The following is a 20270-nucleotide window of genomic DNA, read 5'->3' on the forward strand; positions in this document are numbered from 1 at the left end:
AATTTTGAAATATTTTTACTGTTTAAAATAACTGTTTTCTATTTAAATATATTTTAAAATGTAATTCATTCCTGTGATTTCAAAGCTGAATTTTTAGCATCATCTGTCACATGATCCTTCAGAAATCATTCTAATATTCTGATTTGCTGTTCAAAAACATTTTTTATTGTTATTAATGAATATAAATAATATGATTAATGATTAATTTTGAAATACAAATATTTTGTAACATTATAAATGTCTTTATCATCACTTTATAGCATCCTTGCTAAATAAAAGTATTAATTTCTACAATCCAAGCTTCTGAATGGTATAGTGTATAATGTTAACAGCTTTTTATTTGGATCTTTATATTCATCAAAGAATCCTGAAAAAATGTACTGTTTTAAATATTGATAATAATGTTTCTTGAACAGCAAATCAGCATATTAGAATGATTTCTGAAAGATCATGTGACACTGAAGACTGGAGTAATGATGCTGAAAATTCTGCTTTGAAATCACAGGAATAAATTACATTTTAAAATATATTCAAATAGAAAACAGTTATTTTAAACAGCAAAAATATTTCAGAATTTTACTGTTTTTGCTCTACTTTGGATCTAATTTTTTTTAAAAAAAACTCTACTTTTTAAAAAAAAACATTCAAAAACTTTTGACTGGTAGAGTACATAATACAACTCTAAATTGTGTGTGCAAAAAAATTAAAACATGAGCCAAAATATGGCTTTTATTATGTTCTTTGGATGTAGCTATTTTGGGAAACAACCAGTGCTGGCATCTTAACGTGACCCCTGTATTTCATATAGTTTCTACATCCCTTATTAAAAACCTTCGTCATAATATCCATATGGTTCCACCCACTGCTGCACAGCTTGCAATTGGATGCTTCTCAGTCAGTCTCTCTCTCCCCCCTCTCATTGTCTCTCTAGCAGCGTTAAACTCAGTCAAACATCCTGATAGTTTCTTTCTTTTGAAAGGAGGAGTCTAGCCAAGACGCTCAAGACATCTCTGTTTAATTATCTTAGTTTTCTCTCTTTCATTTTGCTCTTTCTTCATAGTAATTCAGATAACCTGCCTGTCGAGTGCACTTAACAAATCAGAGCTGCAGGTAAGTGTTCTTTCTCCTGAAATGTTGTATATGACTTTTGCAGTCCCTGGATTACACATATTAATAGTGAACTTTTATGTGCATATAAACACATAAAGCTTATGCATGCATTTTTAACTGTATAAAGCTTTGAATTTATGTATGCTTTTGAGGTTTGCATCTGTTTGGTGGTACTGAATTTGTGTTGTGTATACAGTATACTGTATAAAAGCATGTTTAGTATTATTTGTGTTGGATATTCAGGTATAAGATTGAGTCAGGGGTATCAATGTGTCTCAGAGGTATCAGTGTCACTGGCGTTCTGTGTCTCATTTCACTGTAAATAGAGAGAAAATCAATAAATTCCTACTCAGCATTTCTCAAAATAATCCAAGGTTAAGGAGCACCATGTCACCTGCTGTGTGCGCTGAATGTGAACCTGCCTTTGCCTTTACACCTTATAATGAGCTTCCAGCGCATCAGCATTATGCTCACTATCATCTGTGCAAATGCCAAAGGTTGTTAGAAAGTTCAAAACTTTATAAAGTCAAATGCAAATCTTCATATAACACACTTTATCCTCAGAATGCATGAAGATGGGGCTCTACTGGATGGTCCTTCTTCATCTCCAGCGTCTTCAGCACTGAATGAATCAAAAGTACTTGGACCAACGAGTTCTCCACCCACGGTTGTTCATGCTCAAACTACAACCGCAGAGAGTTTAGCTCATAGCATCAGAAGCAAGTTTCTGAATGAGCTTCATAAAGTCCCATGTGAGTATAGCGTCTGTCTCTCACATATAAACATTCACGCACCTGTGTATTTATTGTTGTTTCTGTGTGTGTTTGTTGTTTTAGTACCATCCTGGGCCGTGGTGGCCCTCGGCTTCCTCATCGTCCTCATCACGCTCAGCTGCTGCCTGTGTTTCTGTAAAAAGATGATATTTAAGAAGAAAAAAGACAAGGGTGGGAAAGAGAAAAATGAAAAGAACACTATCAACATGTCAAACGTGAAAGAAGATGGAACAAAACAGGTACAAATTATTAGACAAATTAATAATTCACTAGAATTTATATACATCTTTACATTTAAATTAATAATTCATTCAACCTCATTAAATATGTAAAGTATATAACTTAGTTATATAAATATAGAATGTATACAAATAAATTTATAAATATCACAACATATAAATAAACCAATCTTGAGTAGCACAGGCATATTTGTAGCAATAGCCAAAAATACATTGTATAGGTCAAAATGATCGATTTTTCTTTTATGCCAAAAAATCAATAGGATATTAGGTAAAGATCATGTTGCATGAAGATATTTTGTAAATATATTAAAACTTAATTTTTGATCAGTAATATGCATTGCTAAGAACTTCATTTGGACAACTTTAAAGCGATTTTCTCAATATTTAGATTTTGCACCCTCAGATTTCAAATTTTCAAATAGTTATATGTCAGTCAAATATTGTCCTATCCTAAAAAAACATAGATCAATGGAAAGCTTTTTTTTCAGCTTTCAGGTTATTTTTAAATCACTGGGACTGATTTTGTGGTCCAGGGTCACACATTCACATATTCATAATTTCTTAGCACTTTTTTCCAAGCACATTTTAGCCTTGATAACTATTTTGTATATAATCATATAATCAACTTACATATAATTGTTAACAAGGGCTGGAAGTGGGAAAAAAAAACACCTTACATTCAGATGTGCAAAAAAAAAAAAAAAAAAAAAAAAGATTTTAAAGAGTCAAAAATTCTATAGTAAAAATGTTATTAATAAATTATATACTATAAATAATGTATATATAATATATACTTTTGATATATAATTTAACACATTGTAACACTGTTTTTTAGAACATATTTACAACTAATTTATTGACACATTTGAATTGAATAGTAAATCAGAGCCCAATTTTATACATTATATATTCATGCCCCAGTCATATTTTCCTGGTTAAATAAACATTACTTACACTATTGGAAAAAGAAAGAAAGAAAGAAAAACATTAACAATGTAATCAATATTCTACTTATTAAAGCCAATTTAAATTTTTAAGCATTTTATATTTACTCCAAAATAATAATTCAAGGCAGTAACCGTTTAAACAAAAAGCTTTTTTTTGTTTTATTTTTGAGCTCATGTTCAGATATTCTTTTTAATAGTTAACTTTTAACTATTCTTTATTTTTTCGGATCATCAGTCACCAAAGCTCCTTAATATCTCACAGACATGGAGATTAACTTACTTTTTCACCAAGCTGATTACTCACTAAAAACCCCCAAACTCAATGGGCTCAGAGGAGGTGAGAGAGTCCCGCTGTAACTTTATCACCTGATGTGGCTGTTGGACAATGTTTCTTTAGAAAAATGAGTAATTTATAAACTTTCCAATGTTATATTTTGTAATATTTTTCTCATCTAATATTTTGAGCATACACAGCCTCCCTTTCCTCCTCAGAGGAAACCCCCCTAGATTGTCCCCAATAATTAATCAAATTATGTGTAAATCACTAGTTTTTCTAAAGAAAACCATTTTATGAATTCAGATTGAATTTTGTTGACATATCCATTGTAATGACTGGCATTTGGATGGTTGTATTTACAGGCTGTTCATCACGGCACTGATTCTGACACCAAGGAAGATGATTCTGAGTCTAAAGAGGCTGCAAAACTTGGAAAACTTCATTATACCCTTGACTACAACTTCACTGACAGTGCGGTATGAATACAAATCAGCGACCAGTGTTAATTTAGTCAGCAAAGTCCATATTAACAAGAGAAAGTTGCTTCGGCAGAGGTTTTATCAGCAGGGGGCTTTTATTGTAATGTCAGACTTCATTTTAAAATTAAAATTATGAATCACTGGAATGAATTTTCTTGTTCAGTTAATTGTAGGTGTGATCGAGGCAGAAGGTCTTGCTGCTATGGATATGAGCGGCACCTCGGATCCGTATGTGAAAGTCTACCTCCTCCCTGACAAGAAGAAAAAGTTTGAGACAAAAGTTCACCGCAAAACACTAGACCCGACTTTTAATGAGCACTTCACCTTTAAGGTACATTTTTATAATCCACTTGACTAAAATCTTTCATGGCAGGAATGTTATAGAGGTCACAGCATACAAATTCACAATGTGCTGTTGGGACTATAATGTTTTTAATTGCATAACAGCGTGATATTCTGTCTACAGGTTCCATATGCAGAGCTTGGAGGAAAGACCCTGGTCATGACAGTATATGACTTTGACCGTTTCTCCAAACATGATGCTATTGGGGATGTGAGGATGCATATGAATAAGGTCGACTTCAGTTATCTTACAGACGAGTGGAGAGACCTGCAGAAAGCCGAGAAAGAGGAGGTATGAGTGAAGAAGGGAATCTTGGATACATGCATCTGGAAAATTTCTGAGTTTGAATTTAATTGAACTGATCATATCTCATAGTTAAACTCATGGTGAATTGGAATGACACAAAACAATGGAATTTGCAATGGAGTTTTGCAATAAAACAAATACATTCATTAACTGTATTAATTTACTTATTAGAATGTAACAAATATGTATTATAACACATTTGAAAATAATGTATATTCATATCTGATATTAATAGTTATCTAAATTATATTAATACATAAAAAAATAAAAAATTTACATACATTACCAGTCAAAAGGTTTTAAACAGTAAGATTTTTAATTTAAAAAGAAGTATTTTCTGCTCACCAAGCCTGCATTTAATCCAAAGTACAGCAAAAACAGTAAAATGTTTACATATTTTACTATTTAAAATAACTACTTTCTATTTGGGTATATTTTAAAATGTAATTTATTCCTGTGATTTCAAAAATTAATTTATAGCATCATTACTCCAGTCACATGATCCTTCAGAAATCATTCTAATATTCTGATTTGCTGCTCAAAAATCTTTTATTATGTTGAAAACAGCTGAGTAGAATTTTTTTCAGAAGTCTTTCTTTTTAACATTATAAAAGTCTTTATCATCACTTTTGGATCCTTGCTAAATAAAAGTATTAATTTCCATATTTTATTTTCCACAAAAATTATACTGACTCCACACTTTTGAATAGTATAATGTATAATCCTACAAAAGTTTATTTCAGATAAATGCTGATCTTTGGATCTCTCTATTCATCAAAGAATCCTGAAAAAAAATTAAATAAATATTGGTGATGATAATAATAATAATAATGTTTCTTGAACAGCAAATCAGCATATTAGAGTATTTCTGAAGGATCATGTGACACTGAAGACGCTGAAAATTCAGCTTTGATCACAGGAATAAATTATATTTTAAAACATATTCAAATAGAAAGCAGTTATTTTTAGTAGTAAAAATATTTCACAGTATTACTGCTTTTGCTGTATTTTGGATCAAATGAATGCACGCTTGGTGAGCAGAAGACTATTAAAAAACTTAGTAGGTAACTTACCTTAGTAGGTAATTCATACTGAATAATAAAATTTCAAAATATATTTTTTATATGCATTCCATTTATATCCCTTATTTCCAAATTTAAATATGAATTAAAACCTTACATCTGCTTCTGCCTTTGGCACGGTTTCTAAAGTCAAATCTTTTGTTTGGTCCTTTGGCTGTTGAATTCTGCAGAAATGTGTTGATATCAGGATGAAGAGTGAAATAATACCTGACTTTTCGTTGTTGACTCAACAGCATGAGCGGTTAGGTGATATTTGCTTGTCTCTGCGTTATGTGCCGACTGCTGGAAAGCTGACTGTTGTCGTTCTGGAGGCCAAAAACCTCAAAAAAATGGATGTGGGTGGTCTCTCGGGTGAGTGGAAAAATGACCAATTATATACTGACACATTTCAGAATACAGATCTGAAACGTCATTCCCTGGTTCAATGATTCTGACATTACTTATCTCTTCTACAGATCCATATGTAAAAATTCACTTGATGCAGAACGGCAAAAGGCAGAAGAAAAAGAAAACCACAATTAAGAAGAACACACTGAACCCGTATTACAACGAATCATTTAGCTTCGAAGTGCCATCTGAGCAGATTCAGGTAGAGTTTGAAGTTTAAATTCTGTTCCTTTCTGAAATTGAACACATTAATGTTTCTTGACTATTCTTCTGTCTCCTTATAGAAAGTGCAGGTTGTGGTGACAGTCCTGGACTATGACAAAATTGGGAAGAACGATGCCATTGGAAAGGTTTTCATTGGACTGAACAGCACAGGAACGGAGCAACGTCACTGGTCAGATATGTTAGCCAATCCAAGAAGACCCATCGCCCAATGGCACGCACTTAAACCTGAAGAGGACATCGATGCTGAACTGAGCAAGAAATGAAGCTGTATGTGTATGTGTGTGAGCATTTGTAAATATTCAGTGGTTTGCTTTCATTTGTGTGTACATGTGTGCATGTTTGTGTGTGTGGGCAAAGTCTGAGGTAGATTTGGTAAAATCTCATCTCTTTCAGACACATTAATAATCATAACCACATTAATTTTCAGTATCTTGTGCAAGATCTACAAAGATACATGAAGTGATGTATTAAAAGAGTAAAAACTGTATTAGAAAACATGAAACAGCATTCACAATGCAACTTACGTAATAACACATTCCTAACTAAAACAGAATATTCATGAGAAAAAATAAACCAGGACCAAATCAATTGGTATTTGATTGTAGAAAAGTAGGTTATGACATTACTGGCTGATGTTATTTTTCCCTGCCTATGCACAAGTCATTTTCACCAGACAGTTGATGGTAGCCATACTATAGATGTCAATGGCTACCGGCAACTGTTTGGTTACCAACAGTCTTTAAAATATCAGGATTTTCATTCTTGGGTGAAGTATCCCTTTAACAACTGCAAAGAAAGTAAACAAGCTCAATTTTAATCTTATGTTTTTACAGAAGGAATATCATGATGTTCAGCAATGGCACAAAAAATGCATCTTAAGACACAATTTAATAAGCACATATAATTGTACATAAATATATAAATATACAAAATCATTGATTGGGTCCATGTGATCCTCACAAATGACATGCATATATATTAAATGTATATAAATTACACCTTAAATGTAACTTATAAATTATGTTCATATATTGTTTGGAATTTTCACAAATGGTAATTGGTAGTGTGTGTGTGTATATATATGTTTGCAATATCACTGTTATTTGTCATTGTAAACCTGGGTGTAAATGCTTAAAAATGTATTTATTCTCTTGATAAAATAAAATAACTCATATATTTGTTTGCACACATTTCCTGATTTTACACAGCGAGCGTTTCAAAGGCTGAACTGTTCGTTTTCCAGCAGTGGATCTGCATGTTCATCTGAGGGCTAAGACAAAAAGAGATTAGATTTAACTATATTATATTAACTACATTAATTACATAACAAACATTAAAGGTCTTGTTTTCCAGTGCAAATGTCTGAAGATATTAAATCAAGATACATTAACTTAAGACATAAAACAACAAGATAAAAAGTCTTGTTGTCTGAGAAGTCAAATCAGCTCAGAATAATCAATTTAATTCAAAGCAAAAACAAGTTTCCATTTTTCATTGATCTATTTGTTCTTGTTTTAAGCATGTGCTCAATTTTGATCAATTTCTCAGAAAGAGTTTTGTTGCATCTCAAATATATCTTAATTTAAGAATTTTTACACATTTGTACTGGAAAACAAAAAAACTACAGAGGAAGATATTCATTTTTAGTAATGCATTGAAGACTTTCTGCTTCAGTTTAATATCTTTTTAGACCTTAATTTGCGAAAAGGAGAATTGACTTGCATTTTAAGACCCACAGAAACCCTGTATTAAAATTACACTTAATAGTTTGAATGTTGTACCTGTATTACAGTGATGTAGTCTTGTCTGTAGAGGCCGCTGTAGGACTTCATACCTTTCCAAATCAGAAAGAGCATGTATATGGTTGCTAACATACACTGGAGGATGGCGACGATACCACTGCCCTTCAGCACATACACACCAACACGCTGAGAGAGAGAGAGATGGAAAGAAACCATGAACTCATTTCATTGGTAAATTCCAGTGCATTATTGAGTGGCAGAGTCTCTGTACACACACCTGCTGAGGGGTGGCTTTTTCCATTAGTGAGGATTTGACAAAGAAGGTGATAAAAGAACAAACTGCAAACAGCAAGTTGAAGATATTCAGGCCCATCAGAGTCATGACCTAAAACAGCAGAGATCTCACTTTACTCAAACAAGCACACATGAAGCCTATTATTATGAAATGCCAAAAATATACAAATACATTTGTGACCCTGGACCACAAAACCAGTCATAAGTGTCAATTTTCCGAAACTGAGCTTTATACATCATCTGAAAGCTGAATAAATAAGCTTTCCATCAATGTATGGTTTGTTAGGATAGAACAATATTTGGCCGAGATACAACTATTTAAGTATATGGAATCTGAGGGTGCAAAAAAATCAAAATATTGGGAAAATCACCTTTAAAGTTGTCCAAATTAAGTTCTTTGCAATGTATATTACTAATCAAAAATTAAGTTTTGATATATTTACAGTAGGAAATTTACAAAATATCTTCATGGAACATGATCTTTACTTAATTTCCTAATGATTTTTGGCATAAAAGAAAAATCTATAATTTTGACCCATACAATGTATTTTTGGCTATTGCTACAAATAAACCCCAGCGACTTAAGACTGGTTTTGTGGTCCAGGGTCACATTTATCCTAAACTAGACAATAAATTTTTGATTTAGATGTAAATATATGTCATTGCATTAGACAACAAAATATCAAACCAAAAGACATTTATTTTAAAGTAAGGCAGGATAAGTACATTTTTCAAGCTAAGTATTTAATCAAAATATGTTTAAAAAAAGGTAAATGATCAAGGGTATAAAAAAATTGAAGAAAGACATAAAACAAGCTTACTTTGATTTTTTTGGGTTTCCTTTGTAAGTCAATTGCAAGTGACCCGGTGGCTATATACTGAGACAAAAACAGATATATAACACAGATATTAAAAAAACAACAACTAATTAGTAACTACTGTAGAATGTCAGACTGTTCATTGCTTTAATCTGATTTACTGACTCAAATTTGAAAACCAGAAATGTTAACTGGAGCACTTACACACAGGCCACACCATACTGGAGCTGTCATAGACGCAGAACAGCTGAAAGTCAAACAAGTATAGGATAAAGTGGAGAGAATACAGAAGGAAGCACAGAAAAGCTGAACAATCTGAAAGAGAAAGAGAAAAGAGGGACAAAATCAAGAATTTGGCTACAAAGTCAAATATATATATAAACAAATAAATATATACTGCCATTATTATCCCTCCGGTCAGTTTTGTGTTCTGCACGCGACTCAAATGCTTCGCTCTCCACTCCAATTTAAAAGCTGCTGTCCTTAATGATGATTTAATGGATGAACTCGTGGCTCGATTGGACTTATGTGGTGTCAGAAACTGGTAATACTTTTATTTTTTACGAACGTCGCCATTTTTGATATCACTGTTTTAGTCACTGTTGCTATGGTTACTCGTAAAGAATACGGATTGACTCCCATTGCACGTTCACACAGGCCACGTTCACACTGCTAGTTGTCCAGTCCTGTTCTGTTCACACAGCGCGTGTGTTCCAATAATGCGGTTGTGAGTCCTGAAAATTTACGGGTGTGAGTTTGGTTATGGAATACGGTTGTCAAACCTGTAAATAACCATACTGTGTGTGAACATAACCGTATTAAGGACCTCAAATACGATATTGACAACCGTATTCTGCTGCTGTTGAACGGGACATTTTGAGACTCACACCTGTAAGTAAATGCGGTTGTCAATCCCAAAAACTGACAGTGTGAACGTGGCCAACGCAGTGAGTTGATTTTAATGTCTGTGGGTTTAAGGGCCCCCAATAACACCATATTTAGCAATATTAATGCTAAATATTGTATTTATATTAATGCAAATTTTTCCAGAGGAACCCTGCCAAAACATGTATTTTACACCCTGGAACACAATTGGGTGGGTTTTGTTGTAAAAACTTGGCAACCCTGCCAGCACCACACACGTGTTGTGGTACTTATGTAAAAGTGTGTCAAAGACTGAAACAAAAGAGAAGAAATTGTTGAAATAAAGTTATTTTTGTTTTGTTTGCACACACAAAAAAAACGTATTCTAGTGGCTTCATAAAATTAAGGTTGAACCACTGATGTCACATCTGCTTTATTGATGTCCTTACTACCTTTCTGACCCTTGAACATTTCAGTTGCGTTGCTGTCTATGCAAGGTCAGAAAGCTCTCGAATTTCATTCAAATGCATCTGAAAAACTAGATTTTGTTACCCCAGCCAGGAGGAGGTGGGTGTTGACCACTGTCCCAAACCAGCGGACCAGTCTGTCTTCCATCGGCTCAACAGCTGTTGACTCGTCAGCTGGAACGGGGTTGGGCAAAGGGCGTTCCTTAAAAAACACTTGATGCAGCCCCTCCTGGAACATGTTCTGAGTCGTCTGTGGACAAAAGAAGTGACATCATGAGTAAACATGACAATAAATGGACTTAATTAGGATTTGATTTTTAATTTCTGTTGTGTAGTTCATCTGGTTGGTTAATTTACATATACCATAGCATGTACAATCAAGCTCGATCTCTGACGATTTACTACACGACTGCAGTGACTGTTATAGATATACAAGTGAAGTAATGTGTAACTTACCTCTGGAACCCCGGGCATTAGATATGAAAGACCTTTCTAAATCAGTGCAAAACAAGCCAGCAAGCATTCAAATATATGGATTCACTTCAAGACGAAGATCCGTCTTCTTGAAACACAGGGTCAAAGTTCTTTCTCAGGGTCGTGCACTTAAAGCACGCCCAATAGGGAGAGTCCTAATCTGCGATTTGTCAGGATCTGATCAAAGGTTGTTTAGAGTCATAGTTTCATATTCGTTTATATGAATCTTATAGCTTAAAGTAAGCTTTATAAATTCTAATTCTGAATTACAATAAAACAATGTTTAAAAAGCATAAAAATTATATATATTGCTAAAGCAGTGTTTATTGATAATTAAATGAACATTATGCATTGTATGCAATAAAAAAGCAATAACAATTATATAATGAGATAAATTACTCTACTGAATCAAAGTCAAATGTTCAGTAAACAAGTAAACACATGCAGAACAAAAAAATAAACAGGTGCTTATCTTACGTACATTCAGTCAGTTCAACAGCTTCAGTTGCATAATGCAGAAATAAAATGTGTAAACATTTTCTCTTATCAAACAAAACATTGTAAATTACAGGAATGAGAAACAAGAAATAAAAAAAGAAAAGAAAAGAAAAACAAGATATATGGCTACAACATAGCTATATACTTTCAAACACAATCAAAATTGATCCCTCACAGCTTGTTACTGAAAATTAATTAATTTGAAATTTATCATTATATCACTTGCTCCTGTGTAGTGAATGGGTGCCGTCAGAATGAGAGTCAAAACAGATTAAAAACATCACAATAATCAACAAGTAATCCACACCACTCCATTCCATCAGTTAACATGTAGGTTTGGACTCTTATTTTGACGGCACCCATTCACTGCTGATGATCCATTGGTGAGCAAGTGATGTAATGCTAAATTTTTCCAAATCCTATGAAGAAACAAACTCATCTACATCTTGGATGGCCTGAAGGAGAGTAAATTTTCAGCACATTTTCATTTTTGGAAGAACTATTCCTTTAATGATTTACAGCATTTTGGTAACCCTTATATGACTACTCCTATATAGTGATCAGAACACATATCACTCATCTCCAGCACACATGTCAGCCAGTCTCCTGAACTGAGGTCCCCAGTTCTGCAGATGCTGGAAGTCCTGATCTTCATTACTGATGGACGACTGCAGGGAACTGAGAGATTCGGCTACAGACCCCTCACCCTCATGAGCAAACACCAGCACGGAGTCATACGGCGCCACATAGTGGTCATTATTCGCTGTGTGCAAATTCTGCAGAAACAGAGTCCAGTATTTTAGCATGCATGAAACTTTTGTTGATCCAAACCCAGGGCCAACAAGACTGCTGAACTCGCAGAAATCATGGTGACTCTTATGGACATATACACTCTTATTAAACGCACCTCATAAATGAAGTTTTCAATATCTTCATTCTCATATGGATGCTGCCGAAAGAAGGCCGTAGGTGAGGCCATCGGGGCAATATCGGTAGAGAAAACCTCTGGTCTGCACAACAGGACCATATCAAACTCCTGTCACACACATGTACATACACAACATAAACACTGAGTACAGTAAGACTTGGCAGAAGAAAAGTTAACTAAACATGCTATGTAAAAGAGGATGTGTACCTGGTCCTGTTCCCCTCCTCCTTCCTCATTATAACATAAAATATTGTCCCTGTCTTCTTGTGTCACTTTGAACTGTTCCCACTGAACTTTTCTCCCACACCTCCTCTTCAGGAGAAGAAGCAACAGTAACAGCACTATAGACAAGAAGACATCATCATAAGCACTATTATTAGTAGTGACTGCAAAGGCAAGCATCATTATTTTTATATATATATATATATATATATATATAATATAATTTAGATATAATTTAGATTTTTTTTCCCACCAAGGAGGCATTAAATTGATCAGATTTGACAGCAATCTTTTGCAACAATGTAAAAGTCTTGACTATTTTAAATAAACGCTGTTCTTTTTACCTTTTATTTATCAAAGAATCCTGATTTAAAAATTCAGCTTTGCACATTTTACAAGAGATTTACTAAACAGTTAATAATACATTGAAATACAGTATTAACTCATTTTGATCAAACGAAACCCTTGGCAAACAACATTAAACACATTTTATATTATGCAAATAAAACAATATATATTATTACATATATTAAAATAAAGTAAAAATAAGACTCAGAGATACATATTAAAATACAATAATAATAATAATAACACTTATGATAGGTTGTTTGCTTACCAAGAAAGCATAAGATGGCCACTAGCACATAGACTGTCAGAGTGACGCCAGCAACAGCCCCATATATACCACTGGAGCAGGTTACGTCACCACCCTTACAGTCACACACCTCCACTATGATAGAAGAGTCCTGAAAAACACTCTTAGAGTCGTATATACGCATTGCCACGTTGTATTTGCCAAGAGCCAGACTTATGAGTGGCTTCAACCACACCACATTGCCTGAGAAAGAAAGGGAGAAAAGAAGTGAGAGATATCGGTAACACTTTATTTTAAGGTGTCCTTGTCACACGTTAGATGCACTTACTATTATAATAATTAATTATGCATAATTACATGCAAGTAACCCTAAGCCAAACCCTAATTCTAAACCTAACCATATAGTAAGCACATGTACTTAAAAATTATTACTTAGTAATACTGTAACAAGGACACCTTAAAATAAAGTGTAACCGAGATATCCACTATATTTATAACAGATTAGTAAAACTTAATGTGAGCTGAACAAGTCCTACTGCTGGAGTTGCTGATTATAGTCCAGTTGCTGTGAAATTCTTTGTGATTCTCTGTGAGTAGCTTTACGGTGAAGGGAGGGCCGTTTTCAGGCCCGTCTGGATCTGTGACGGTCAGACGGATGGGCTTGGGTTCTGTGAGACACATCGAGACACTGCGCTGCTCCAGTACTGGTGCGTTGTCATTAACATCCATCAGCTTAATCACTAATGTGCCGGTTCCTGTGGCAGGCTCATCATCTATGAAAATAAATAAATAAAGCAGTTCACACAATTGGTCTTAAGCAAACATCAGACGTGTTTTGAGTAAAACAAGGATGTGTAGACGACAGAAATATGATTTTAGCGTGGACTATCTTAAAAGGTTTGAATACACTACTTGACTTTTGCCCTGTTTTTTTTTTTTAGTTTACAGTCCGGAGGAGTCAGTGCTACCTGCCAAAAATCATAAGCAGTCTGCAGATTTAAAAAAAAAAAAAAAAAAAAAAAAAAAAAAAAGCATAGTAAATGATGGGCACAAGCTAAAACCTTTTAGCTTTAGATTTTGATTCCAAAAATGAACATTTGCTGAAAATCTCACCCATGGGCCAAGATGTAGATGAGTTTGTTTCAAACAGATTTGGAGAAATGGATTACTTGTGGACTATTGTGATGTTTTTATTAGCTGTTTGGACTTTAATTGTGATGGCACCCATTCACTAGAAAGGATTAATTTGTAAGCAATGCTAAAAATCTGTTCTGATGAAGAAATAAACTCATCTACATCGTGAATGGCCTGAGGGTGATTAAAATCATAGAAAGATTTCATTTTGGAGTGAAATATTCCTAGTATTTAAGCAGTTAGAGATGTATTTAAATTACCATTGTCATATGCCATTACTAAGACTGTGTACTGTTCATTTCTTATGAACAAGGCCTCTCTGTCCAGTGAGCTCTTGACTCTGATAAGTCCAGTGTCCTCTGTGATCTCCAGCCAGTTTGCAAAGTCTTGAAGCAACTTATATCTGTAATGTGTGACAGCAGAAATAAACACATGACAGAAAAATTGGTGCTGACCAAATGCGCAATAATACACAAAAAATTGGCTCCTATAGTAATACCATGATTTTGTTGGTTGTGTTTTTGTAAATAAAACACTTTTATTTAATGATAAAAACCCTGCTGGGTAATACAAAAAAGGGGTTTTATGATACGACACGTGGTATGATTGTGTTGTTTTGTGTTTGTATCTATGTAAAACCTTATTTGCTGCTCTCTAGCAGTGTCTGGGTCATTGGCGGTGTATTTGGAGATAGTGCTGCCCACTTCGATGTCCTCATTAATCATGATCTGTTTCTTTGCAGGCTCAAAGACAGGCGGCTCGTTTACGTCCTGCACAGTGATAGTGACCGTAGCAGTGGAGGTGACCAAAGGAATCGCAAAAGGAACCTCGTTCTCGACCACCACCACCAAAGAGAAACTGTTGTCTTGCTCAAAATCCAGACCCTAAAAATATATGGACAAATGGATTTTCATTTTCTGAGGAAACTCTAAAAAACAATGACCAATGCTCACCCGGGCTGCATTTTTTAACAGTAATGTGAAATATTATTACTTCTATCCCCGGTTTCACAGACAAGGCTTAAGCCTAGTCCTAGACTAAAATGTAAGTCTGAGCTGTTTTAACTGAAAGAAACTTGCATTGACTGATCTTAAAATATATCAGCACCTAACATAATATTTTTTCTTAATGATACATTTTCTTCGAAAATCTTGGATAATTAGAAAACATTTTAGCCTTGTTTAAACAGAAATCTTTTGTAAAATTATAAATGTCTTTTACTGCCACTTTTCAATTTAAAGCATCCTTGCTGAAAGTGATCAATTTCATTGAGTCTTAAACATTCAAATCATAGGGTCCAAGCCTATGTGTGTTATATATTCAGCTTGATATATGAATGTATATTCACTTTTGATGTTGTGATGATTCCCTCCATCCCGCTGGGGCCGGTGCTGATGTTAAAGAACCCTTTTTCATTGCCCTGGATGATGGTGAACTTTGCCACCGAGTTTGCAGTTGAAGGCTCATCACTATCTGTTACATCAAACCTTGCAACAATTTCCCCAGCCTTATTTTCTTGTACTGTACCTGCATACTGCCAAAACAAACAAACAGACAGTTTCGTAACTGTTGAACACCAGATGTGTTTGGTGAATTCCGCCTTAAGCCAAAACAACAAAGAACTCACCATTTTTTGTCTGAACTTAGGGGCGTGATCGTTGCTATCAGTAATTTTAATGACAACTGTACAGGTGGAAGAAAGACCATGACCATCCATATCTGCTGCCTCCACTGCCAGATCATACTCATTTTGAGTCTGTTCAAATGATACAACATCAGCATTCTAAAGTTTGGGGAGAATGTGACTTTTTTTTTTTATTTAAATTTACCAAAATGTACTAAATGCATAACGGTTTCCACTAGTGTTGTCACAATACCAAAATTTTGACTTTGATACGATACCTGACTAAAATACTACAATACTATTACTGAACCGATACTACGAGAAAAACATAGGACAACAGGAAAAGTAACTGAATAACAGATGATCCAAATGGAGATCATAGTTATTTTATCTGTTAAAACAAAGCATTTCACCCCCCCCCTTTAAAAAAAAATTAAACAAATAAAATAATAATAATCACATGCCAGTGCCACAACACAGGATTATGGTGAACAACTACCGAGTCTACAGGTATGTAGAGATCTTTGCTATATTGATAAGTTAGCTTAAAGGATGAAGCCAAATCTTATTTCATGATACAGTCATTTTATTTCACAATAATTTATATCATGACAGTCTTTTTTTTTAATTTTACCTTTATTAATAATAAGAACCTAGATGCAAGTAACAAACTAAAGCACAACTACAATAAAACAAAGACACAAATAAAATAAAGTGGGCCCTATGAAATCTGTTTAATTTTTCCTAAATTACATTTAAATTTTTCTAGACTCTATTTTTATGGTTACATTAAATTTTTTTTAACCAAAAAGCATGTCTAATTAATTGAAATCATGAAATTTGCAGAATTTAACAGCAATTTCTTAAAAGTTTAACAAAAAAAATATGTTTTTAAGGCCCTATGAAATACGTTTTATCTTTCTCAAATTCAATTTTGTTTGTGAATCTCTAGTCTCCATTAATTTTCTGGGTTCTATTTCAGTCGTTTCATTACATTTTAATAATTAAAAGCATGTCTAATGAATTTATAAAGGATAATTAGATTTGATAAAAAAATTGATTCATTAATTATAGGCTATTTTTCAGAAATACTGTGTTGTATATTTACAATTTTCTGGTAAATATTTTCTGGTAAATATTCCTTAAACACTGTTTACTAATATTTTTATTAGTAGTAGTAGTAGTACTACTATCTTTACATTAAGTAATACATTTCTGACTGTCAAGTTAAACCAAACTTTTATTTTGACGGGTTGCTGTGAAGACCAGGTTTTTGTTTGCATATTATATGAAGATAGTTTTCGCAAAAGAAACAGTAAAATGCTCATGAAGTGACTCTCAGAGCAGATTATGTTCATGTGTTCATGTACTCATATATTGAGCCGGCAGAGGCTGAAAACACCGTGAGCACCACGCATATGTGTGTAGTAAACAAAACTGCGCGTCTGCTCCATTCAATACATCAGTATATTGTGCAACACTAGTTTCCACAAAAACAACTAGCATAAAACTTCAATCACTTTGTAAGTTAACGTAAGACCTTATGCTCCATTAATCAGATAAGACAGACTAGATTGTTCAAAATTTAGCCTAACATACACTAGTAACGCTAGTAATACACGCAGCGCAGTCAAAGTTACAGTATAGGAATATTTACAGTTTTAGTACCTCTCTGTCCAAAATGCCCATAGTTGCCAGGCTGATGACTCCACTGGCTGGGTCAATGTGAAACACCCCACCGTTGGGTTTCTGACTCACCAGTTTGTAACGCACAATGGCATTTCCAGTTTCTGGATCATCTATGTCTTTTGCGGTCACTTGAATGACAGGCACATCTATAGGAGCATAAAACATAGTATTTTATGTTATGGCATCGTATAAGAAACAAATGCATCACTTTTAAAACATATGTCTTGGGATGATCTCCACATCCTACTTTGTTTTGCCCTTTCTTGGACTTCTCCCATAAAAGGATTCTGGGTACACAAGGGTTTGTTGTCATTTTGGTCAATAACTTTGATGATAATTTTGACAGGGGTTTCAATGTAGCTTTGATCCTCTGTTGAAGCATGAGTTGTGAGCTGGACACAGACACATATTAATATGTCAACACAAAGTACTTCTGTAAAGTTACAAACTGTTTTAACACTAAAATCCAGGTTCTTTGAGCACCACTGGTCACTCACAATGTATTCTGCAGTTTCCTCTCTATCCAGGCTTTTGGTGACCCTTAACCAACCTGTGAATTTGTCCACTTTGAAAAGACCAATGGGTGGCTCATCTGCTCCAGGGCCTGTGATTTTATAAATCATTTTCATGGATTCAGCAGCGGTGGACTTCATCTGTGGAGCAAAACATAAAAACAAAGATTAGAACATTGCGATGTGAAACGTTAAAACAAAGACAGAGCAAACAGGACAATAATGTGCGAACTGTATACTATACCTTCACCACTTCCTGTGGAAATGGGCCTCTATCATTTTCTGAAACACTGACAGGGGGAATCAACCAATCCCTCTTTCTTCTGATCACACGGTTAGATGTCTTGGGAATAAATGTCATCAAAATATAATGGGACTTTGGAGTTGTGCTATTCTGAAATGACAAATGTAAATCGAATTAATAAATATGTAAATGCTTTAAAGCTTTTGAGCTACAGTACGGTGGTTACAAAAGCAGTTTTACAAGAAAACACCATTTCAGTGTTTCTACTTTAAAAAAATGTCAATTGATCTCAATGTGTTACTTGCCATTTCAAAGCGAAAAATTTCCGCACCAATTTTTATCAGTGTGATAAAATACTGACTTGAATCCTCAAAATGTCCATTAGGTTAAATGCAATTGCAAAAATGTCTAAGATAAATTTGGAATAATTTGTTTATAGATGTCACTTGTTTTTGCAACAAATTTAATTTTATATTTTATGTAAATATCAAATACTTGAGGCCACTACATATTTTAGAAATAATCAGAGAATTAAAAAAAAATTTGTAAATATATTACTGTAATTCACGTACCTGCCCAAGCGTGTTTATGTTTCTCCTGTCAAGCACAAACTGTCCTGGTTGAATGGCTGCTAAATACTCTGGTATGATCTCTCCATGGATTGTGAAGACCATCTTTTAAAACAGATGAAGTTAAAAAAAAAAAAAAAAAAAAAGGCATTCAATTCCTTTAGGTGATATAGCAACACAAAAATATTAATTCTGATGCATTCATTTACATGACAACTCAGTACTAAAAATAATTATATATGGATTTAATGAATATATAATTTTGTTGCAATTAAGTAAATTCTGTTGTCTGGATTCTTAAAACTTTTGCATGTCAAGATACACACAGTGTCATCTTCACATCAACATGTATAAACAAAAAGATGAGAAAATGACAAAACACTTACCAGACATGAAACACAGGTGAAACTTTCATAAGTAAACTTCATGTTCACAGCAACACTAAACAGTATAAATGAGAAATATATGCTTTCCTCTGTGTATTGCCTGCTATCTTGTCAGTTCAGCTTAAGCTGTACTGTAAAGTCTGATATAAGTGTGTGTGTGCGTGTGCGCATTTGCATGTTAATGGGAAGGCGCTGAAAGCAAGCTACATCAAAAGGACAATAAGCTTTCCGACAGATATACAGGCATGTTTAAAAGCATAAAGCAACACATGTGAGAGTCATGCACGTAACATTTCAATATCAGCTTTAACAAACCACATTCATAGATGTCATGTGATTTCACAAAATATTTACAAATAAAATATTATGTATTTTATATTAAAATGCAGACTGTTTATGGTGTTTTGATGCAACAAACCTTAGGGCAAACAGATGAACAAAAGTGTTGGTATGTCATTATGGAAAAATGACTTCATGAGAAGTCTTTTGTGATTAACATGCTCTAGGTAAACAGGTTCACACATTTTTTTTAATACTGGCAGCAGCTCATCTGGTGAGCTTTCCAGTAACACTTTATAAAACTGTTCCATAATTAATAGGCTAGTTCACCCAAAAATGAAAACTTTTAACAAAAACTCATACAGGTTTAGCACAACTTGAGGATCTTTCTTCTGTTGAATATAGAAAATATTTTGAAGAATGTAGATAACCAAAGTGTTGCTGGCAGGCAGCCACTGACTTGCACAGCATGTGCTTCCAAAATACTATGGAAGTCAATGGCTACCAGCAACTGTTTGGTTACCCACATTCTTGAAAATATCTTCTGTGTTTAAACTGGATGGGTAAGTGATGGCAATTTTCATTTTGAGGTGTACTAACCCTAAGGCTAATTATTTGATCAACTGTACAAATATACTTAATAGAACAAATAATTACCAACCAGCAACGTCACACATTTAAATTAAGTCTTATAAGGAACATTAAAACAAACAATAATATCTGCCAACAAGCTTAAAAGAAAAACAAACACTTCCGGCTT

The 20270-nt window shown here is 33.9% G+C and overlaps 3 protein-coding genes across 4 annotated transcripts; 1 reads left to right on the top strand and 2 right to left on the bottom strand.

Moving 5' to 3' along the window:
• The first annotated feature begins 953 nt into the window (after positions 1-953).
• Positions 954-6781, top strand: syt1b (synaptotagmin Ib). The gene is made up of 9 exons (XM_051135902.1): positions 954-1110; positions 1675-1862; positions 1947-2122; positions 3712-3825; positions 3992-4159; positions 4295-4462; positions 5793-5910; positions 6015-6148; positions 6231-6781. The coding sequence occupies exons 2-9, from the start codon at positions 1676-1678 to the stop codon at positions 6432-6434; spliced, it is 1269 nt and encodes a 422-aa protein (XP_050991859.1). The 5' UTR covers positions 954-1110; position 1675; the 3' UTR covers positions 6435-6781.
• A 171-nt stretch (positions 6782-6952) lies between these two features.
• On the bottom strand, positions 6953-10944 carry si:dkey-30c15.13 (uncharacterized protein LOC558731 homolog). The gene is made up of 7 exons (XM_051135903.1): positions 10813-10944; positions 10442-10606; positions 9230-9340; positions 9029-9085; positions 8191-8298; positions 7953-8099; positions 6953-7441 (listed from the first exon to the last, which is right to left on the bottom strand). Exons 1-7 carry the CDS (start codon positions 10828-10830, stop codon positions 7388-7390), a joined length of 660 nt encoding a protein of 219 aa, XP_050991860.1. The 5' UTR covers positions 10831-10944; the 3' UTR covers positions 6953-7387.
• A 285-nt stretch (positions 10945-11229) lies between these two features.
• LOC127181243 (B-cadherin) lies at positions 11230-19374 on the bottom strand. 2 transcript variants are annotated; one of them, XM_051135901.1, is made up of 15 exons: positions 19232-19374; positions 18849-18950; positions 18277-18375; positions 18018-18173; positions 17768-17912; positions 17500-17666; positions 15835-15963; positions 15556-15741; positions 14847-15091; positions 14468-14610; positions 13610-13846; positions 13095-13316; positions 12464-12597; positions 12236-12364; positions 11230-12104 (listed from the first exon to the last, which is right to left on the bottom strand). In XM_051135901.1, the coding sequence occupies exons 1-15, from the start codon at positions 19271-19273 to the stop codon at positions 11901-11903; spliced, it is 2340 nt and encodes a 779-aa protein (XP_050991858.1). In that variant the 5' UTR covers positions 19274-19374; the 3' UTR covers positions 11230-11900. The 2 variants fall into 2 exon arrangements, with proteins under 2 accessions (XP_050991858.1, XP_050991857.1); XM_051135900.1 differs by having other exon boundaries at positions 18277-18426.
• Between the last annotated feature and the right edge of the window lie 896 nt (positions 19375-20270).

This window comes from Labeo rohita, chromosome 18 (assembly GCF_022985175.1).
Source record: "Labeo rohita strain BAU-BD-2019 chromosome 18, IGBB_LRoh.1.0, whole genome shotgun sequence".
In the NCBI taxonomy this organism is placed as follows: domain Eukaryota; kingdom Metazoa; phylum Chordata; class Actinopteri; order Cypriniformes; family Cyprinidae; genus Labeo; species Labeo rohita.